At 41.7% G+C, this 21350-nt stretch overlaps 1 protein-coding gene across 8 annotated transcripts in view; it reads left to right on the top strand.

Moving 5' to 3' along the window:
* dgkh (diacylglycerol kinase, eta) overlaps positions 1-21350 on the top strand; it is an 85772-nt gene that overhangs the window by 20058 nt on the left and 44364 nt on the right. For 7 of the 8 annotated variants that reach the window (XM_039818039.1, XM_039818042.1, XM_039818041.1 and 4 more), the window contains 3 exons: positions 2167-2247; positions 16550-16654; positions 18654-18786. In XM_039818039.1, the coding sequence (XP_039673973.1) occupies positions 2167-2247; positions 16550-16654; positions 18654-18786 (319 nt within the window). Of the gene's footprint in view, positions 1-2166; positions 2248-3997; positions 4525-16549; positions 16655-18653; positions 18787-21350 lie in introns of those variants that run through there. The other variant, XM_039818043.1, reaches the window with a different exon arrangement.

Below are 21350 nucleotides of genomic sequence, written 5' to 3'. Positions count from 1 at the left end.
TTGATACCATCCACGGCAACGGACGTCAATTGTTATTGGATTTCAGCCAATAAAACTTTAGTAAGGCATGACAGAAGACAAGCATGGCAGACAAAAAAGGAAGTTTACCATTTTGAATATTAATTTCTGTCTGTGCAGACCTTAGAGTCTTGAAATGGATGTAATATTAAGGCGAGACACGGCAGGCAAAAACATCGGGTTTTTTTTCACTGTTCAATTTTGAGATTTTTGGCTATTTGTGTTCAATAACATTTCTTGTGGTGAAAAAAAGTCCGAAATACACATTTAGGTCTTTATTTTACCACACTTTGTCTGTTTGCGTCGGTAGATTTCTCCTAAATTCAACAAAAGTTGGCGTTCTAAATCATCCCGCTGCTCCGTGATCGCTGTCTGCACCCTGTCATCACATATACCGTTGGAAAGCTCTCTCTCAAATAATACTTTCATCAGCCTCCTGTCTATTCTATGCTAAATGCACTATATTCGGAATTTTATCAAAATGTTATGTCCATCCTAATGGACATCAGGTCTAGAATAGACAGGAGGCTGATGAAAGTATTATTTGAATGCATTATAAAGGTAGCACAGTATTTGATTTAGGGGATGAGGAGGAGAATTCTGTTAGGACAGAGTTAGTTTGTAAACTCGGGGTGGCCTCTAGCTCAACCGGTAGAGCGCGTGCCCCATGTAGGCTCAGTCCTTGCCAGCGGCCTGGGTTCAAATCCGATTCGAGGCCCTTTGCTGCATGGTCATCCACCTCTCTCTCTCCCATTTCCTGTCTCTCTTCAGCTGTTCTAAATAAAAGGAAAAAAACTAAAACATATATTTCTAGAGTTAGTTTGTAAACTTAGACATAAACATTTTCTGCAAAAGGCACAAACTGTGACATTAAATTTCAGATGTAATATAAATATTTGAACAGAGTCAGAGGCGAGGTATAGGACGTGCATATTTTCTCTCTGACTTTATGGAAGTACGGACATAGAAGATAGAGGTCTCGTTAGCCTGGTGCCAGGCTGCTGAATTACTGCCCACATCTCAGATTTTAATTTTTTCAGCATTTCAAATTATAAAGTAAAAGGAAATATCACTTAGACAGTATCAGGCTGGTTTCTTAGGTGATAAGAATAGGATATCATGGAAAGAGTGCACTATATAGTGTGTTCGCCATTTTGTAGTGGTGTTCGAATTCTCTGCAGTAAATTTAATTAACTATATAGTCCACTATAAAATACCCACAACGCACAGCTAATTTGAGTGTACATACGATGTACCCGACATTTTACTCCTGAATATCACAATGCAACGCGGCCACATTTTCCCGGAGGAGAAGAAGAAGCAGAAGGACTCACAGAAACTGAAAAGGAAAAATTTAACGGGCTTTGGTTTCCAAACAGTGGAAATGTAACATGCAACATCAATACAACCTGTTACTATTCTCCGGAGCACTCCGTTTGTTTCAGGGACGTATTTTTGTTTAGGTTTGTTTACACGATGCTGGGCGTGCCCGCCTCCGTCACACAAATAACCGGCGCATCGACTGATGCGACGATACTTTCAGTATAGTGTCCGAAATCATGTTTCTTCGTTCCCTATATAGTTCACTATTTAATAAACCCTATGTAGGTAATAGTGAGTGAGTGAATGAGGGAACGGTTTCGAACACAGCTAATTTGAACCATACCGTAATGTCCTCCTTTACACGTGTGGGTCAGACCCATCGGCTAAAGCTGAGAGGAATGCACTTCTGCTGTTTCCTCTATTTTTACTACATTACAGGATATAAAAGATCACACTCATAATGTGCCATTTTCCAGCCATTAGAAGCATTTGGGAAGTCTTGCATTATACAAAGCATGTAGCTTTAAGATTGTTAGTTACATATTTGATATCAGTAATCTGTAATTCCAAATGCTGCTCTTTCATGATTTTGCAGTAGTTTCCATGTAGTACCTGTTCATTTTAGGCCTGCTATTCTGTGGCCATTACAAGACATTTCTCTCATACCCTATAGCATAACTTACAATAAGCTAAGTTCAACCCTCTGTTGGAAAATATTGACAATGGCTCATTCTCTTGTTCTCTTTTGCGCCCTCTTTCTCTCTGTTCTCCTCTCGGGACTTCCCTCTTTTCTCTCTTTCTCCCCACACCTCCTCTTTTCTGCAGTCCCTTATCTTTGACGAGGTCGACCTATCGGATGCCAGCGTTGCAGAGTCCAGCACAAAGAATGTCAACAACAGCTTCACAGTGAGTGCATCGTACAGTCTCCCCACACACACACATACACACACACGCACACACACACAGACACACGCTGGGTTTCAGTGCAGAGGTGCGTGTTAAGCAGTGAGACTGTAGAACCACACTAACATCCAGTCGTTATGAAGATGAGACTTTCTTTCTTTATTGTTGTTGTACGTGTGGGTTAGTTTTCTACTGACAGCTACAAGGAACAGTCCACCATTTTGGGAAATACAAAATGTTTGATGAAAAGTAGGGCTGTACTCGAATAACAGAAATTCTATCGCTCATATGATTTTGTCGGCTAATCGATTAGTTGATTTAATCGGCAGATTTGTAAAACTGAGTTTCTCCACAAAGAATCGTGCCTTCCAATCTTGTGTTTACCACAGATGTGCTTATAAGTTTGTTGGAAATAAATCATTCAGTATCGAAAAAGCAACCCTTGTGTTGTCCTCCTGGGTTTAAACGTTTTTTTGTTTTTTTTAATGTTTCTTTAATATTTTTTTCTTGATTAATATGTTTTCTGCGCTTTTTTCCCAACTACCACCAGTATATACACTCCTTAAACCAACTTATTACCAAAAGTTTTACAATTGTTTTTTCAAAATTCATGGTCAATAAACACATTTTTGAGTTAAAAAGCAGAAATTATGAAATATTTTGACAATTAAGTTAAAATCTGAGGAAGACTTGTCAGAGTTTAGTCAGGAAATAGTTTTTAAACCATTTAAACCATTTCTTTTCTTTTTTTTTCTTCTCCAAATGCTGTAAAATATAACATAACATCCGTAATTCAATGATATTGCGAAGAATTTTGTATTGAACCAATCGTGTTGTTTTGTTTTTGGGCAATTTGGTTAAAAGAAACCCATATTTTGTATGTAGAAATTTTGAAAAACGGGTCAAGTTTGACCCCGAGGACAACAGAAGTGCTGTTCATCTCAGCACTAAACAAAGTCTCTGAGATGGTTTAAGGTCACTTGAGCAAGTGTTCTGAAATGACATAGTTGTCCCATCGAGTCCCATGAATTCTATATTTATAGCGTGCACTTGTGTTTTTTAATGAACACTAGAGTGCAGTCAGCGGACAGCACTCAAAGCTGTTATGCAATCAGCTGGAGATCCATCAGGATTTACAAGAAAAACAAGATTTGCCCTTTAAGGATAAAGACTCACCTCCTCACATATTGTACATCTGAAAACACCAGTCCTATTATTTTGATGATATTTTAATACAAATCCCAACATTGCTTCTTATATTTGTTTGTCACATTCTCCTTATCATGGCACATGTATTGGGGGAAAAAAACTAAAAAACAAGTGATGTTGCTGTGAATGGATGCTTGCTTTTGGGAAAAAGAATGAGCGGCTGAACCGGATGAGCGTGTGCGTGGGAGTGGAAGGGAAAAATGAACACGAGTATAATAATGAGCAGCGAGGATGAATAAGACAGCGGGAGAGCTAGTAGTGCCTTGTCCTTTCTATAAATGTCTCTCCTCTCCCCGGGTGTTGCTATAATAAGAAACAAGGAGGGGGGAGGAGGTCGGCAGGAGAACAGCGCCCAGAGGAGAGCACACGGCTATTTTTAGCAACGCCTTGAAACGCTTCACTGGGTGCCTGGGATGGCTTAACGTCTGCCATAGTCATAAATGAGATTACAGTGGGCCTGCCTGCCGCATCTGTGTGCAGCATGTGTGTGCAGTCGACTCGTGACTGGGTGTGTGTTTGTCGCCGAGGTTAATAAACATGCTGTGTGAAAGAGTTTCAAGATGGGCTCCACATATGCCCTTCTGAGAGTCAGCATCCCACTAAGATGGTGAAAGCAAGTGGAAAGGAGGGAGAAGAAGGGGATGTTGAAGGAGAAAAGGGAGGAGGCAGGGAAGGGATGAGCTAAAGGGAGACAAAGATATGGGAAGTACATTTACAGCCGAAGGAGTTTAAAGAAGGGCGTGATAATTTTTTTTTTTTTAAATAGAGCATGTCGAATGAATGATTGATGGGAAAGGACTGCAGAGCAGTTTAAGATGGCGAAAGGGAAAGACACGGCAACGTAGTGCAGCGGGGGGGAAATCCTGGAGTGATGTCACACCGTCGCTGACTGCACTCGCACACACACTCCCCGGGGGATAAGAGAAAGTGAGGGTTAGAGGGAGATCGAGGCACGGGCGAGCATTGAGAAGTGGGGCAGATGGAAGACGGCTGCGGTGGGAAAGAGGGAGAAGGGAGAGGAAATGCAGAGAGGACAGACGGAGATGCAGCAGTGAAACGCAAAAACCAAAGGTAATGTGCCACCTGCAGCGCCCACACAGACATGCAGAATCTGTAACGCGTTAACGCAGACGGAGTCTACGACAGGGGGAGACCAGGCTTTGTCGCACGGGTTGTGTGGTCACGACTGAGAGAGACAGAGAGAGATGGAGAGAAAGAGACGGAGAGAGAGAGAGAGAGAGAGAGAGAGAGAGATGGAGAGAGAGAGATAGAGAGAGAAAGACCACTGCAAAGGTTGCACTGTTGTGCTTTTGCTCTGACTGTGCAGACCAATTACCAATCTCTCTGTCTCTGTATCTCTCTTTCTGCCTCTTGTCTGTCTGTCTGTCTGTCTGTCTGTCTGTCTGTGTGTCGTCGGTCCCCTGGGGGTGAGTGATGCTGCTGGCGTCCTCTATGCAGGTCTGTGCTACTTAGTTGGATGGTTTGAACGAACCATGCCAGTGCTACGATGTTTAACGATTTATGCTGATGCACGTAGGAGCTCTGCAGATGTCTGCTCAGTGTGTGTTTGTGTGTGTGTGTGTGTGTGTGTGTATATATGTCTGTGTTTTAACCAGGTGGTCAGGGGAATTTGGACCCACCAGAAACATAGGGGATACTTAAATGTCACTAGAATTGAATTGGAGATGGGAATGTTTTCACTCCTTTTTTTTTTCTTCTTCAGTGCATTGCACAGTATAGACAGTCATGCATTTACTGTAAATGCCAGCAACTCTTTTCCAAAATTGGCTTGTTTCTTTAATCATCTTACAGAGACAGTAAAGACATGCATTGGAATTTAGGAATAAGAAATGCAACAGGCATTATGTAGAAAGAATGTTTAAACAAACTGCTAAACAAACATGGATAAAACAGATTCAGGATGGAAACAACTGTGCACGTGACTATGTGTTCATGTATTATTCATGACGGGGTATGCGTTAACACAGAGATGGGACAGTAGACGTGTGTGTGTATATGTTGAAAAAAAAAAGGAGCCTGTGTGAATATATGATGAGACAGCGTCCACGTGAGGGAGAGCTCAGCCCAACCCACACCCTAAAAAATGACAGACTGTGCAGGGACGCTCCGCCTCTCACTGGCTCACTCATGCTTATTGGATTGGCTCGCTTATTTACTGTCCACTTTAAAGCCATGAAATGAATCTCAAGGAAATTCAGATCGGCTTTGAATTGTGCACTTGGAGCCGCGGTGCATCAGCACTCTGATTTGTTGTGTCGTGTTGTTTTGTGCAGACGATAAGTACGGGAGCTAGGGCTGCATCTTACGATTAGTTTCGTAATTGATTAATCTGCACAACTATTTTCTTGATTAATTGATTAGTTGTTTGGTCTGTTAAATGTCAGAAAATTGTGAAAAAGATATTCAGCTTGCTGTCACAGAGGAGTGAAGAAACTGGAACAATATTCACATTTAAGAAACTAGAAATCAGAGTTTCTACTTTTTTTTTATGTAAAAAACCACGTCAACTAGTCGTTGCAGCTATAATGCGAGCGTGTGTCGCAGAGAGAAAGAGAGAGAGAGAGAGAGAGAGAGAAAGCAGCTGTGACAGTTTTGTTCCACCTATTGTGCTGCTGGTCCCAGTGGATGGATATGTGCACGACTGTCACCAATCCTGTGTGTGTGTTTGTGTGTGTGTGTGTGTGTGTGTGTGTGTGTGTGTGTGTAAACAGTGACAGGTGTCCCTCATTATCAGGTCATCTTTGGTGGCTGTCTCTCTACCGAAAATAATGACTAACGAGGCTCATAATTACATGTTAGTCATCTAGAGATGATGATGCTGATCAAAGAGCCACTTCATGTTGTCACTCGTTGTGGCACACACACACACACACACACACACACACACACACACACACACACACACACACACACACACACACACACACACACACACCTGATATATTCAGCTCTGAAGGTCAGTCATCAAGAGAGGTTTTCCACACTTGAGGGATGCCTAGAGCCAATTTTGGAAACTGTTCCTGTTGAAGCCTGTTCCTGTTTCCCCTGGCAACCAATCTTATCACTACCCTGTGCCAGACACAAGACACAAACATGGACACAGTACGCCAGCAGAGAGACACCATGATCTATGTCCACAGGGATGAGTTTGCCCCATGTGCATAGCATGCACAAACACACACACACACACACACACACACACACACACAAACACACACACACACATTGTTTTGCTGTTGCTGTTTTTTAAAGTAAAATTTTTCTGGGTCCAGCTTTTTAAATGTGAATATTTTCTAGTTTCTTCTCTCCTCTGTGACAGTAAACTGAATATATTTGAGGTGTGGACAAAACAAGACATTTGAGGATGTTATCTTGGGCTTTTTGGGAAACACTGATCCACATTTTTCTTTTTTTGTGATCAACTTTTTTCATTGTCACCTTCAGATATACAAAACAAATTCCACAACGTTCCACGTGTGACAGTTAATAGCAAATGGTGCACAGAACAGATAAACACAAATTGAACAAGAACAAAAACCCTCTCCCGGCCCCTACCCTCTGTGGTCTCGAGGGAGACAAAACAAACAAACAAACAGAAACCACACCTTGCCTAATCACTCTCCTCTAATTCTTGTGGGGTTGAGGTCATTAAGCCTGATATTTGTGCTGCTGCGCTTTCCCGTAGGCTGATAGTTGATGATTTGGCTTTGTTATTTCTTGCTGTAAAGAGCTCAAGCATAACTATGTCTAGAAAATACGCCAACCACTGTTTTATACAAAGTGAGTGAGGGGGGAGCCAGCATTGAGCTATCATTTTCTTGGTTGCAGTTGAGCCGGCTAGCCAAATTTTCCTCTGTCTCCCAAGCAGGTGTAATTTAGAGTCGTCATTAAGTAACAAAACAATTGGGTCTGTAGGAATTCAACATCCTATCACATCAGATATTATTGATGTTGTTTTATTCCAGAACTCATGCATCCAATCACACTACCAGACCATATGCAACATGCAATAGGGAGTGGGAATGACTTCCGAGACGTATCGCTTCTGGGGAGTCCAATATGTCCTATGACATATGTTGAAGTGGATATACTGGTGATTTTGATTCTTGGAACAGTGGAAAATGTTGTCCCAAACTGTCTCCCAATTAACTGCATTCCCCTCAGGGCTCAGCTCTCGTTCCCATTTTTTTTATTATTGGGAGTTCTCCTATGGATACTTGCATCAGTTTAGCATACATCTTGGACACTAATCCTCTCACAGGAAAATCAACAAACCATTTAATGACTGGGTGCGCCTCAAGACTGTTCCCCTATGGCACTCCATAACATTTTAGGGCTGATCTTAAGTGAAGATAAAAGTAGAAGGATGTCCTGGGGACCTCAAAACTAAACTCAACATACCTTTCTCATTGAATAGCTGGTCTAAAGTATAAATACCTCTGTCACTCCTCTGCTTACAAGCAAAGGGTTTTTTACCAGACATTAAGTGTGTATTGTGCCATATTGGGGTATTCAAATGCCACTTATTGGTGTAGCGTAGTTGCTCCTCCACCTGTTTAAAGTTGGTCAATGTGTTGGTGATAATAGGGCCATAGGTTAGCATACACTTTTTTGGACACACACCTGCAAAGGCAAGGTCTTGCAGTTTTAGACTTCCAGTGAGGTTTAGCTCTAATTCTCTCCACGGAACTGTAGATGAGGGGTCCATTTACACTCTGAGGGCTCGTAGCTGAAAGGCTTTGTGATACATTTTAAAGTTGGGGAGGGCCAGGCCTCCCGTGTTTGTGGTACGTTGCAGGGTAGAGTATTTTAGCCTATGTTGTTTATTATTCCAAATATACTGCTGAATTAAGGTATCAAGTTTCTTCCAGAAATGTATTGGTGGGGGTAAGGGGATCATTGCACTTAAGAAGTTCACACAAGGAACTATGTTCATTTTAACAACAGCAATCCTGGACCGTAGTGATGCCGGTAGCGCAGACCAATTGGCCAGATCTCTTTGAACACTACTTAGTATAGCTTCATAGTTGTCCTGGACAACTCGCTGTAGCGATGCCTTGTATGGTGATGCCCAAATATGTAATTTGGCTTTGGGTTGGTATTGTAACACCAATGGCTATTGTCACATGCCTGTTGTTCAATAAAAGAAGATTAGATTTATTCCAGTTAATTTTATAGCCCGAGATTGAGCCAAATCTTTTGAAGATCTTAAGAATTTTTGGAATAGAGTCCTTAAGATCATAGATGTACAACAAAATATCATCTGCAAATAATGATATTGAGATGCTATTAGATTTAATCTGGACATTACAGATTTTATTTTGCCTTATGGCTTGGGTTAACAGTTCAAGAGAGATTGCAAACAGCATGGGGGGAAAGGGGGCATCCCTGTTACGAGTGCCGCTCCATGGGAAATGGCTGAGAATGCAAGACATTGGTTGAGACTATGGCCTTGGGATTTGCATATAAAGTACGTACCATGTCAATGAATTTGGCCCCCAAACCAAGCCTCTCCATTACTTACCACAAGTAGTTCCACTCTAGGCGGTTGAAAGCCTTTTCCGCATCCACTGATAAAATGCTGCTGTTGTTGGAAGGTTTTTGGCTTCTTCTATTACATGAAATTGTCTGCAGCATGACGCTTTGGTATAAAACCTGATTGGTCGGGGTGGACTAGCTTCTCGATAAAGCGCTCCAAGAGCCAAGCCAAGACTTTGGAATAAAGCTTAATATCAGTCCCGATGAGGCTGATGGACCTGAAATTTGAGCAATCCGTAAGATCTTTGCCCTTTTTGGGTATAACGTAAATTAGCGCAGTGTTGGTTTGTTGGTGGAAAGTACCCATCTATATGGCTGAAGTTAAAGCTTTTAAAATGGTAGGTCCTAATATGTTAAAATACTGTAGATGTTCTGATGGAATTCCATCCAACCCTGGCGTTTGTAATGCTGATTTAAGTTCCTCTAACGTTATAGGTTGACCCAGTTCTTCTGCCTCCTCTGGGTCAAGAAGAGGCAGGTTTAGTTCTTTTAGGAACTCCTGGGACTGTGTCGGATCTGGGTTGCAGGAGGACTCATACAACTTTGAATAGAAGTAGGGCTGAACGATTAATTGCATTTGCGATAATATCGCGATATGTTAAAACGCGATTTCCTAATCGCAAAGGCTGCGATTTGGTCTCGATTTGATGACTCGCAAGAGCAAATCAGTCTGCACTACGCAGAGAAAGCATCAACTTAGCACGCTAACGCTACACTGTACCTTGAGCTGATCTCTGTCATTCAAACAATTGAAGTTGAAGTTTAAAACTTTTACAGCCATTTTAATAAAATGAAGGGTTTTGTTTGGGCTCGAGTCCATACATGCAGTTAATGGATACAGGCACACAGAACTGAAGGCTCGGTTGGCAACGAGCTAGCTCTGATTAGCGGTTAGCTCCGGTTAGCGGTTAGCTCTGTTATAAAGATATAAAGATATGGGTGGAGGAGCTGCCACTGAGAGGGGTAACAATCAGGGTTCTAAATTAGCACCGTTTACCAGCCAAATGCTGGTGAAATATGCAAGTGGCTGGTAGATTATTTCACTCACCAGCCAAAAAACCCAATGGTAATCTATTGAATGGCTGGTAATATTTGAACATTCATTAGCCATTTGGCTGGTAGACGAAAATGTTAATTTTGAAGCCTGGTAACAATCAGACTGATAAATGACGGTTTGGGGAGCTTTCACAGCAGCGTGGCCGCGGTGTTTCAACGGTTTTATTAGTACAGTTAATCCCACGGCAAGACCACAGCAACTAACGTAACGATAGCCTCTCTGAGCAAGTGCAGTGTTGACGGTGTCGGCACGCAACTTCACGAGGGGGAGGGGCTGGAGGCAGCTCCTCTCTGTGCACTGTAAAAAAATATATGTGTGTGTGTGTGTGTGTATGTATATATATATATATATATATATATATATGTGTTTTTACTTATTTAACTGTCTAGTGTGTAATTGTGTGTTGTTCATACTATACAATGATTTATTGTTTGTCTTTGTTGAATAATACAGAAGACAAAGAGCTTAAAAAAATAATCGAATATCGAATCGCAATCGCAATATTTGGGGAAAAAATCGCAATTAGATTATTTTCAAAAATCGTTCAGCCCTAAATAGAAGGATTGAAAAGTGGCCTTGATATCTTTAGGATTTGTTGAGATACCTCTGTCTGTGCGGATGCTATTGATAGTAGCTCTGGATAGCTTTGTTTTAATTTCAAAGCAAGCAGTTTGCTTGGTTTACAGCCATTCAAATAATAATTTTGCCTCACTCTGTGCATTATGAATTCAGCTCTCCTTCTTAGCAGATCATTTAGCTCTGTTCGACTTGTGAATTTTTAACCATTTTATGACATTTTATAGACCAAACAGATTAATCGACAATGAAAATAATCGTTAGTTGCAAAAACCATACAATTCTCTGCAGAGAGAGCAAGCAAAATAAGAGAGGGAGAAACAGGGAGAGCTACAGATTTACTCTTGTTGTACATGCTGAAAGATTGTAAAAGGCTGATTGGTTGAGAGTTGAACATGTACTGAAAACACACTCACACCCACCCACACACACAGACACACACACACACACACACACACACACACACACACACACACACACACACACACACACACACACACACACACACACACACACACACACACACACACACACACAATTAGGACACTTTCCTGCAACACACTTACCGTAATTTTGAAGTTGTTGTCTCCACTTACTCAAAAAAAGGAGGAATAATGCTAATGTGATTAGCTTTAAAATCAAGGGAGGGTAAGGAAAGGACAATAATCACACACACAAAACACACCCACACACTCTTCACCCGCACAAGCATAGTTTACGGAGAGATGACATGATTTCTATTGTGCCCTTTTTTTTGTGTTCAGCACTCAGACATAACGACGTATTGATTAGAAGTCTCTGGACAGATTGATTACAACAGTGATTAAGGTAATTAATCGGGGAACTGGTTGTCAAGGGGGTGTTACGTCAAGCTCAAGATGCCCAGACCATACAGAAAAATATTTTAACAAACTTATAATAATAATAATAATAATAATAATAATACTATTGTAGCGAGCTACGTGGAAGAAGTTGCAAAGCCAGAGCTATAGAACTCTGTGGAAGTTTATTCAACTGCTACACACACGCGATACACAGAGGTCATCAACCTAACCCAGTGTTTCAGTCATGGTAACAAATGTAACAAAGGTAATGTAAATAAACATGAGCACATTATCAAGACTAAAACCTAGGTAACGTAAATGCATAACAAAAACACTAACAGTACATCATTTAACCACTTAAACGAAACACTAAAACAACACTAATAACCTAGTCCCATGATGCTTTGCACTGCCGTGCAGAACAGTCAACACAATGGCATCCTGTCGGCCGTTACAATATTAACTAATTAATTTAATTAATTTAAAAACTAATAATAAGTGAACAGCAGCATCTCCAGTGCCAATTTTCTGTAATTGACAGTTTTTGAGTGCTACAAATACAGTACGTAAATTGTATGGTGGTTCCATGTCTTTTGGGGATATTTCCATACATAAAATAAAACAAAAACAAACCTTTTTTTGGACCTGTTATTGGAACAAAGTGCTGGGCGATTTATAGTCTCGCTTTGCAGACCATCCACACGCTGCAGAGCGGAGGAGGGTCTGGCTAGTCCACACAGCATTCTGGGATGGGAGAAAAACGTGCTCTGGTTTATTGGCATTTCTTTAAAGCAATCACAATCGTGATGGGTGGTGCTAAGCCCAATACGCTTAGCCCCGCCGCTATAAAATAGTTGTGCGAGAGAAAACTCAGATTGGACAGATAGTCTAGCTAGCTGTCTGGATTTACCCTGCAGAGATCTGAGGAGCAGTTAACCATAGTCCTCACAAATCCACCGGAGGTTAGAACGCCAACACAACGAAAGAGGGAGGAAACAATTCGAGAAGTGGAACGTCAAGGATATAGACTACGCGATTCATGACATTTTTTCAATTACGATTTTGGCTACCAAAATTATAATAAAAAAAAGAAACATAATCACAATGATACAATCGTTTTGTTTTTATTCCTTTTGCCAATTTTTGCAGAGTTACTGACTGGAATATGATGAATATAGTATATATATAGTTTGACAAAAATGTGAAATATATGTTTAGGAGTTTTCAGTAGGTTGTGGAAGTATTTATTTTGATCTAATATATTATTTTTATATATATTTTTTTAAGTTAAAAAAAGTCTGTGAGTAATCGTGTTTAAAAACAATTATGATCTTTGCTATAATCGAGCAGCCCCATTAGAACACTTTTGCTAAAATACTTTAGCAGCATCTAATTAGCACAAGATTAGCCTCATCTGAGGTTATAATGCATGGGCAGTTAGGAATGTTGGCCCCCTCAGAAATGTACGCGTGACTTTGTAAATGTTAAATGTTTACCAAACTATGATCAGTGGGAGCTCTATTCATTGTGTGAAAAAAAATGCTGCCTCAATTAAGTATTCAGCAAAACTGTTGGTCAGCGTTCTTCCCAGAGGGATTCCCACAGAGACACCCTTGTCCGCTGCCCAAGCTATAACCAGAGGAAGGTTATGAAGAGGAGGGAAAGTTAGACAGCAAGCAGACTCTGACACTCTCATGTCAGAAATGTTCATTTTTCTATTTCATTTTCTTGCTTTTGAAAGTAAAATAAACAGTAGTCCCGTGATACCAGACCTAGCTCCACAGCTCTGTGGAGTAAAGTCTGGCTACGCCACAGATGCATTCTAGCCTGGTCCTACCAGTGTGTTAAGTGTTAACTTCCTTGAAGGCGGGTACTCTGGATCTACCCAGAGCCACTCTGGATCTGCCACAACCAATCGCTAACGTTTGGTCGTGACGTCAGCTTAGCATCGCTAGCGTTAGCCTTAGCCAACTCCTTCACCACTAACGGAGCGTCTTTCTCCGCCGCCAATACGGAACTACAACTCAAACTAGCGCACGACCTCAACGTCATCTTTCTCAGCCACTCCCTCTGTTCGCTGATTGGACCGCCAAAGATTTGGCCGGAGAAAACCCAAGAAAATACCGCAAACCCAGACGGTGTACTGAAGGAAAATTAAAATTGAGCGGAAGTACGTAGGAGGGCAGAGCCAGGCTAGATGCAAAACTCTCTGGGTTCTTTGCATTTCTTTCAGGAAGGAACTTTGTTTTGGTGGAAAATTTGCACATGGCAAAAGAAAACGGCACAAACAATATTAAACTGTTCACACAATACAGTAACGTGAGCTATTTAAATGAGCTGATACATGGTTAAACCTCATTAGCTCTTACCAGTGTATCTCCGTGTGTACTTAGTCCACAGCAATCCCCCCCAATCGGTCCCAAAACGTCCCAGTTAGAGAGGAAATGCACACATATTCTTTGTAAATCTTTACAATCATTCCCCGAAAGAACCAAGAAACCCATTTTCTTTTCTCAAGACTTGCAATTTTCAGTGTGTAGCTTGCTAGCTCAAAGGTTGTTGTTGTTTCCCGAAGAGAAGGGATTTTAAGAACGACAACACACAGAGAGCTGAAGCCGGCGTCATTTCATTCACAGACCAAGAGCCTGATGGGTAAACCAAAAGTTTGGACCAAAACAGTTCATTTCAGTGGAATCGTCACAATCAATATGCTGGTGATTACAAAGCAAATTCTCAGAATGCTTTAATGTGTTTCATTTTTAATAAACTTTGACACAGTTTGCGATCTTCGCCACTTGCAAACCGTCTCAAAAGTGCCGCTAAGCTCGGAAGAAGTTGTTGCACATAATCCCATTTATAAAACCATGTTAAAAACTAAACTTTCACAAAGCTGACACTTTGGTTTTAACATGCAATACATTTAGTTTTGTAGTTCAGATGCAATACTTTTCTCACATCTACAGTACTTTAGTTAATAAGGTACATATCCTGTTCTACCAGAGATTTGTCTGTTGGCAACACACAGCTGTTAACCAAATGGTTAGCCTGCAACTGTAACCTTCACGCAGAGAAGAAAAGCAGTTTTACAGCCGATGTATCTTAAAAGCCCAACATACACATACACTCGTGCACATTAGCCTAGACACACGTGCACTGGGGTTTGTTGTGCACCTGCTGTTTTCCACACCTTGTAGAATCCTCAGGCGCTGTTAGTCTAAACAGGCAGAACATAGAGAGAGAGAGAGAGAGAGAGAGAGAGAGAGAGAGAGAGAGAGAGAGAGAGAGAGAGAGAGAAGGAAGGATGATGAGAGTGGAAACTCCCTTTGAACAATTGATTTACTTTGTCACAGAATTAATCACGGGAAGGAGAATACAATGTCCTTCACTGTTTTCACTGTTTCACTCCATTTTTCGTTGACTAATGGATGTGTGTTTAGTCTCCAGGATGTGTGGATTGCACAGTTACACATTTATCCAATTCTTGTCAAAACGGATGTAATTCAAGAATAGAACGAAGCTCCACGGCGGCTGAATGTATGGCTTCAAATGACGGTGAATGGTTGGTTCTGAAATGGCGTGTCGAAAAATCAATGAGCACTTTGTGGGAGAGTAAGAAACACAACAAACTGTGTGCAGCACACAGTGATACTTTCAATAAACAGACCATTACCCTCCAAAGGTTTCACATTTCCATCCACAAAAATAAATAAAAATTCAACCAATCCTAAATTACTGTCAGAAATGTGTTTCACATATATATACAGTATATATACAGTATGTAAGCGTATTTTCAAAACCCACCTTTCTACGCTAGCCTTCGTGTAAAGGGCTAACCCCCCCCCACCCCTTTATCAGACTGATCTCATGAAGTGGCATATGTATGACACGCCAATTCGTATGCCATTATTGACGTGTTATCAAGACGTTTTAGCGTGTTTATGAACGCGGTTTGGCCTCCATTGACTTACATTACCTTGCGATTGCGTGTGAATTGACGCCGTAGCGAGTAGTATGAAAGGGCGAAAATCCGCGTAGGGAGGTTGGTCGGGGTGGTGGATGGGTAAAACACAGGACTTTCACCCAGGAGACCGGGGATCGTGTCCCGCGTGTGACATTTCCTTTCCACGTTTGTGGAATGTAATGTGTAATGTAATGTGAATATCTTCTAGTTCCTTCTCTCCTCTGTGACAGTAAACTGAACATATTTGAGTTGTGGACAAAACGAGACATTTGAGGACGTCATCTTGGTCTTTTGGGACACACTGATCCACATTTTTCACCATTTTCCGACATTTTATAGACCGAACACCTAATCAAGAAAATAATCATTATAGATTAATCGGCAATGAAAATAATCGGTAGTTGCCGGTGTAACTGCTAGTACATCATTATCGATGTGTATGTGTGTGTGTGTGTGTGTGTGTGTGTGTACACAGTGCTTGTGTCCAGCCTCACTCCTCTCTTAAGTGAGCAGAGATAACATAAGGATGTGTTGAGTTTGAAAGAGATGGAGAGAAAGAAGAGCTGAGGGAGCATAAATAAGTGATGGAGTGTTGAAAGGGTGCTGTATGTCTGTAAGGTTATCTACAGGGAGACTGTCCTTAAACACACATACACACACACTCACAGGGAGAGGGAGAGAGAGAGGGCAGGAGAGGGGGAGGCAGTGGGGGAGAGAGGCTCTTAGCCTTTACCGAGGCGCTTCGCTTGTCAGCACATATCTGCCTCAAAGCAACATGAAGAGCTAAGAGTGAGAGGAAAGAGAAGGATGAGAGAAAAAAAAAATGCTGGAGCGAAGGAAAAGACTAACTGAAGAAGGTGTTAGGGGGTGAGTTAGCTCAAGTTAATGAGAGAGAGGGAGAGGGATAGAGAGAGAGACAGAGAGAGAGAGAGAGAGAGAAAGAGGGAGGGGGCTTCTCATCCTTTCTCTCCCTTTAAAGAGCGAGCCGATCACTCTCTCCTCTCAGTGGCACCGCAGGCTGAGGAGGAAAGCACTGGTGAAATTTATCTCTCTCTCTTTTCAGCTACACTATCTGTCTCACTCTCTCACCCGTGCACGCATTCCTCACCCTCCCCGCAGGTGATCACTCCGTTCCGTAGGCTCATCCTCTGTGCCGAGAACCGGAAAGAGATGGAGGACTGGATCAGTTCGCTGAAGTCCGTCCAGTCCAGAGAGCATTACGAGGTAAGAAGCCCTTTTCTGAATCAACAGATCTGTGAGAGAGAGAGAGAGTGTGTGTGTGTGGGTGTGTGTGTGTGAGTGTGCTGGAACAATAGGTCTGTGTTTAGGCGTATCCGCTTTCAGAGATTCTGACAGTGATGCTAGTCAATGTTTTTTTTTTGTTTTTTTTTACCAAATATTCCAGATGAATGTATCCTGTACGTCTGGTTATTACTAAGAAAAGGTACGGAGACTAGTGATGGGCCCAGGTGTGTGTGTGTAAAGAGTAACGGGAATAGGCAACGAAGGCAACCGGGGATCCAAGAAGTTGTTTATGCAGAAGCAGCGCACTCTATGTTCAGATTCAGAGCCCCACAGCACCAGTGGACACACGCATAGGCACGCACGGATGCACATGCACAGTCACAGGTGTGAGACTCTACGGGAAAGAACATCAAACCTGTGTGTTGTGTACATGTATACACAAAAAAACAGACACATGCTCACCGTCACAAACCACATTTCTGATTCTACAACATTCTTTTACCCCTTTTATGACTCACTTGATAAACCCAACGGGGAGCTGTCCACTGCCCAGTCACTTACACTCATTTTTAAAGAATAATAATAAAAGGCTACTCTCCATGTATGTGCCATCAAACAGAGAGTAGCTGTGTATAATATTTAGGGATATAAATCTGTGTGATGTGCTGACAGTGACCGGAGAAAGGGAGTGCAGGAAAACAGCAGTACTGCATCTTAATGCCTTTGATTTGGGAGGGAAATCTTACATAAGACCCCATCCCTCGCCCCTGTACTGCACTGCAATGCAGCAGCACCCCCAGAGCTAACACACCACACATGTGCGCACACGAACGCGCACACGCACACACACACACACACACACACACCCCCCTGCCAAGACACAACTAGCATTTACAGTAATTACTGTGTGCTCTTATGTAGAACCTGAGCTTCCCACTTTATTAGCACCTGAAACAGCTAATAACTAATAATGTAGAGAAGGGTCCAATATTCCTGACCAGGTGTCCCGTTTTCTTTTCTTTTTTTATCCCGGTGCAGCAGAGTCCCACTAATAACTGTCAGCTAGTAGGGGGTTCCATCCAGTTTTCCAGCTAGTGTTGTCACAAGGCTCCTATAGAGCAGCTTACCTTAGGGGAAAGTAAACACACAAGGAATGCATGGACTGAATGTGCAAAGGTGTTGATTTGTGTCTGCTGCTAGAAACAGGGGGACAGATGTTCAGATCTGTTTTGGGGCTGGACGATATGGCCATTTGCGATCATCTCATATCTCCATAATGAAATAACTCACGATATAGCATGTTTTCTGGTCATTCAATAAAAAAAAATAGTCTATATGAAATAACCACATGGTAAAGCCTAGTTTTTGTTTACTCCTGTGTGAATGAAATACTTGATAAATGAAAAGTACTTTTTAGTTTTTTCATTTTATTAAGAACTTCAGTGCAAAATGAACATATCATGCAAGGATCGGAACCTAAAGCGACGTCCAAATGGCGTAAATATTGCCGTAATGCTGTTCAGCTGCTGATTTTTTCGATTGAAACAATATAGAACAATATATACGATAGATATTTTTATATAGTTTGGGGTAATAGTAATAGTAATGGAGTATATCGTCATATCGCCCAGCCCCTATCTGTTTGTTCTTATTTTTTATGCAAATGATTTTTCTGCTTGCAATAATAATGAAAACAGCCAGTAACCTCAAGGTGCAGTCTTTTGTAATTAAACCTACAGTAAACACTAGATATTACAGATACAGTAGATTATAAAAAAAATGTTTATACTATTCTTAGCTACACTGTACAGATTTTTATACATACGATTTCTTTATTTGTATTTTAAAAACATTGGATTTTGACTCTAGAAATAAAAAATTATTAAATGTCATTGTATATTTTGTTATCATGATGATGTTGCCTTTCTGTGACTGTCATCCCAGTGCTGCCAACCTGTTTTAACCTCTCCTTTGCCAGACTGCACAGTTTAATGTGGAACATTTCTCAGGGATGCACAACTGGTACGCCTGCTCCCACGCACGGCCCACCTTTTGCAACGTCTGCAAAGACAGCTTGTCTGGGGTCACGTCTCACGGCCTCTCCTGCGAAGGTAGGTAGGACACACAGACATGACATGTGCTTAGGCCTCCTGCACACTGGCTGCGTGGCGTGAACGTGGCGTTTCTGTTGCGTGTCAGTTGTGTGGCGGCTGCGTGGCGTTTTCTATGTCTTTGCACACCAGAAACGTGTCTGACGCGGCGCTGCTTCTGCTAGCCTTGTCTGTACACATGGATGTTTCCCATAAACATAAACATATATACTGATTTGATTACAGCAAAGACAACGTCAGCACTATTGACGGCATAATAGGCTCCAGAATATTTCGTTCTGTATGGACAGGTGCAATATTTGTAAATCGATAATTATTTATAATTTTTTTTAATTACATTTATATTTGCAATTATGTCAAAACATCGAGACTTTCAAACATCAACATGTCATTTATTAAATGTATTTGTGTCAAAATGACATATAAACATATTTGCCTATTCTATTTTGCCTGGAAACACGTCCAACACGCTTGCGTGTCTCGTGAAAAATAGGCGTCTGTTCTATTTCTAGCAAGCACGTGTTTTCGCGCCTGAGACGTGCGTGTCACGCAGGCAGTGTGGAAGCTCTAACCTGTTAACATGGGAGCCCAAATAAAAACGGACACGCCACGCAGGTGACACGCTCACGCCACGCTCACCCCACGCAGCTAGTGTGCAGGAGGCCTTACTGTCAAACTCCTGCTGATTAGCTTCTTTAGACAAGTATACACACAGTATTATCTTACTTAACTCCTTTTTAATAGGGCTCAACAGTGATCGCCCACTTTTTAAACAGCTCTGGTTTTCCGGAAGTGATTTTCTTTCCATTCAGTTGCTCCATTGACGTTTCATCGGCGTAAAAGAACATTTTGAAAACTGAAAAAAAAGGAAAATGTGTGTATATAAATGATCATAGATTTCAATGGTAGCCGCTCGCTTGACATTTGTGGCTTCATGAGTGAGGTTAACATTTCAATGGTAACAGCGAGGTCCATCAATCAGAGAAGTTGCTGTTACGCTTGGCTCAGGATTGTGGGTAGTGTAGTACTTCTCCATGGAATCTCAAATTAAAGATGCTTTTTCTTAAAAGCAAGGTTGATTTCATACAGACTCGTGGCTTGTACGAAAGCATAAACCTTCGTTTCACAACTTAGTAGCTCGTGGTCAGTCTACCTTGGATGGTTTAGACAATATGGCTGAAAATCAAAATCCTTATGGAGAAAATGAATGTGATTGTCACTTCCAGAACCACACCGTTGGGCTCTATACATGGCCTCTTGAAGCAGCTCTCACTCATTTCTACATCTCATTACTGGCTCATGGATAAACGTCATACTCTCTGACTTACTGTAGCATTGCAGATATTTTGGAACTGCAAGCCTGGAAGTTGGCAGGTCTATAGGAAGGTATAAAATTATGTTGTGTAAGGACGTGTGAGTCATTGAAGTGACAGCATTCTTTGTTCGAGTGGAAGCAGATTGGATATACCGCAGCCAGAGTCTTTGACATGCTCCGCGTTGGGGAGTTGGATGCCCATCAAACTGTTAGCTTGCAGTAGAGGGAGTGAGAAGAGCGAGTGGTGGATTGCCATTAATGCTGTTACAGCGCCTCTCTAGCCATATGCTTTTATGTCATACTGCGTGTTAGATAAGCGTTGACTCGTGCTATTTTGAATTTCACTTCTCGCATATCTATCGCATATATATTTATAACGGAGAAAGAAAAAACTGCTAACGGATCCTGTGAATGACACCACATCTCCTCACCTCATCTGTGAAAGAACACTGAAGTGGGGTGTTAAGAGGAACGGGGTCGGCATGGGAGGTTGACACTACTTTTTTTTTTTTTTAGCTTTCTTTTAGCTGGTGTAAAGAGTCAGTGACAGGCAGCAAACCGTAATGAGCATCATCTGCATATCCTCTCTAATTTTGCTAACGTTCCCCTGTGAGTGCATGCATGTGTTTGTGTGCAGGCGGCTCAGCCCGTGTGCGCGTGTGCTTGGTTTGCTGTGTATGTGCGAAGGCAGTAAGAGCCTCTCCACTCAGCGCTCATTATCCTCGACAATGATGCCCTCTCATATCCAGAGCAGAAAGAAAAAAGACATAGAGAGATGGAGAGTCATTAAAGCTGCATCTAACTCTTGTGATCTAAATCGCCTCCATCCCGCTCCACACATACACAGCATTTCCTCGCCGCCCGTGAGGTGGATGGAATTTTCAGTAGGGATGAGTGTTAAGTAGTGCTTGCGTTATTCGGCAGAAATTAGCCTATGTTGCTGCCCGAGTGTTCCTGGCCGGTTCCTGGTGGATGCAATCTCCGGCAGGCACGCAAAATTTGGCACAACATCCGGAAGTGATTTTTTTTTTTTTTAGCGCATGTCAAAGTCACAGTGATTCGGTCTATAGATCCACATTGAGCACAGAAGTTGTTCAGTACAACCCAATTAAGAGCCTACTGACTCCGGCACATGAGAGACAGTGAGAAAGGGAGGATCACCCATCAGAATGACAAACAGTAGGCTATGTGAGGATGGTAGAAAGAGGGAGAGAAGAGGAAAAAAAAAAAAAAAACAGAAGAGAGCTAG

This window comes from Perca fluviatilis, chromosome 12 (assembly GCF_010015445.1).
Source record: "Perca fluviatilis chromosome 12, GENO_Pfluv_1.0, whole genome shotgun sequence".
In the NCBI taxonomy this organism is placed as follows: domain Eukaryota; kingdom Metazoa; phylum Chordata; class Actinopteri; order Perciformes; family Percidae; genus Perca; species Perca fluviatilis.
The sequence above is the reverse complement of the archived record's forward strand: the minus strand, read 5'-3'. Positions and strand labels throughout refer to the sequence as shown.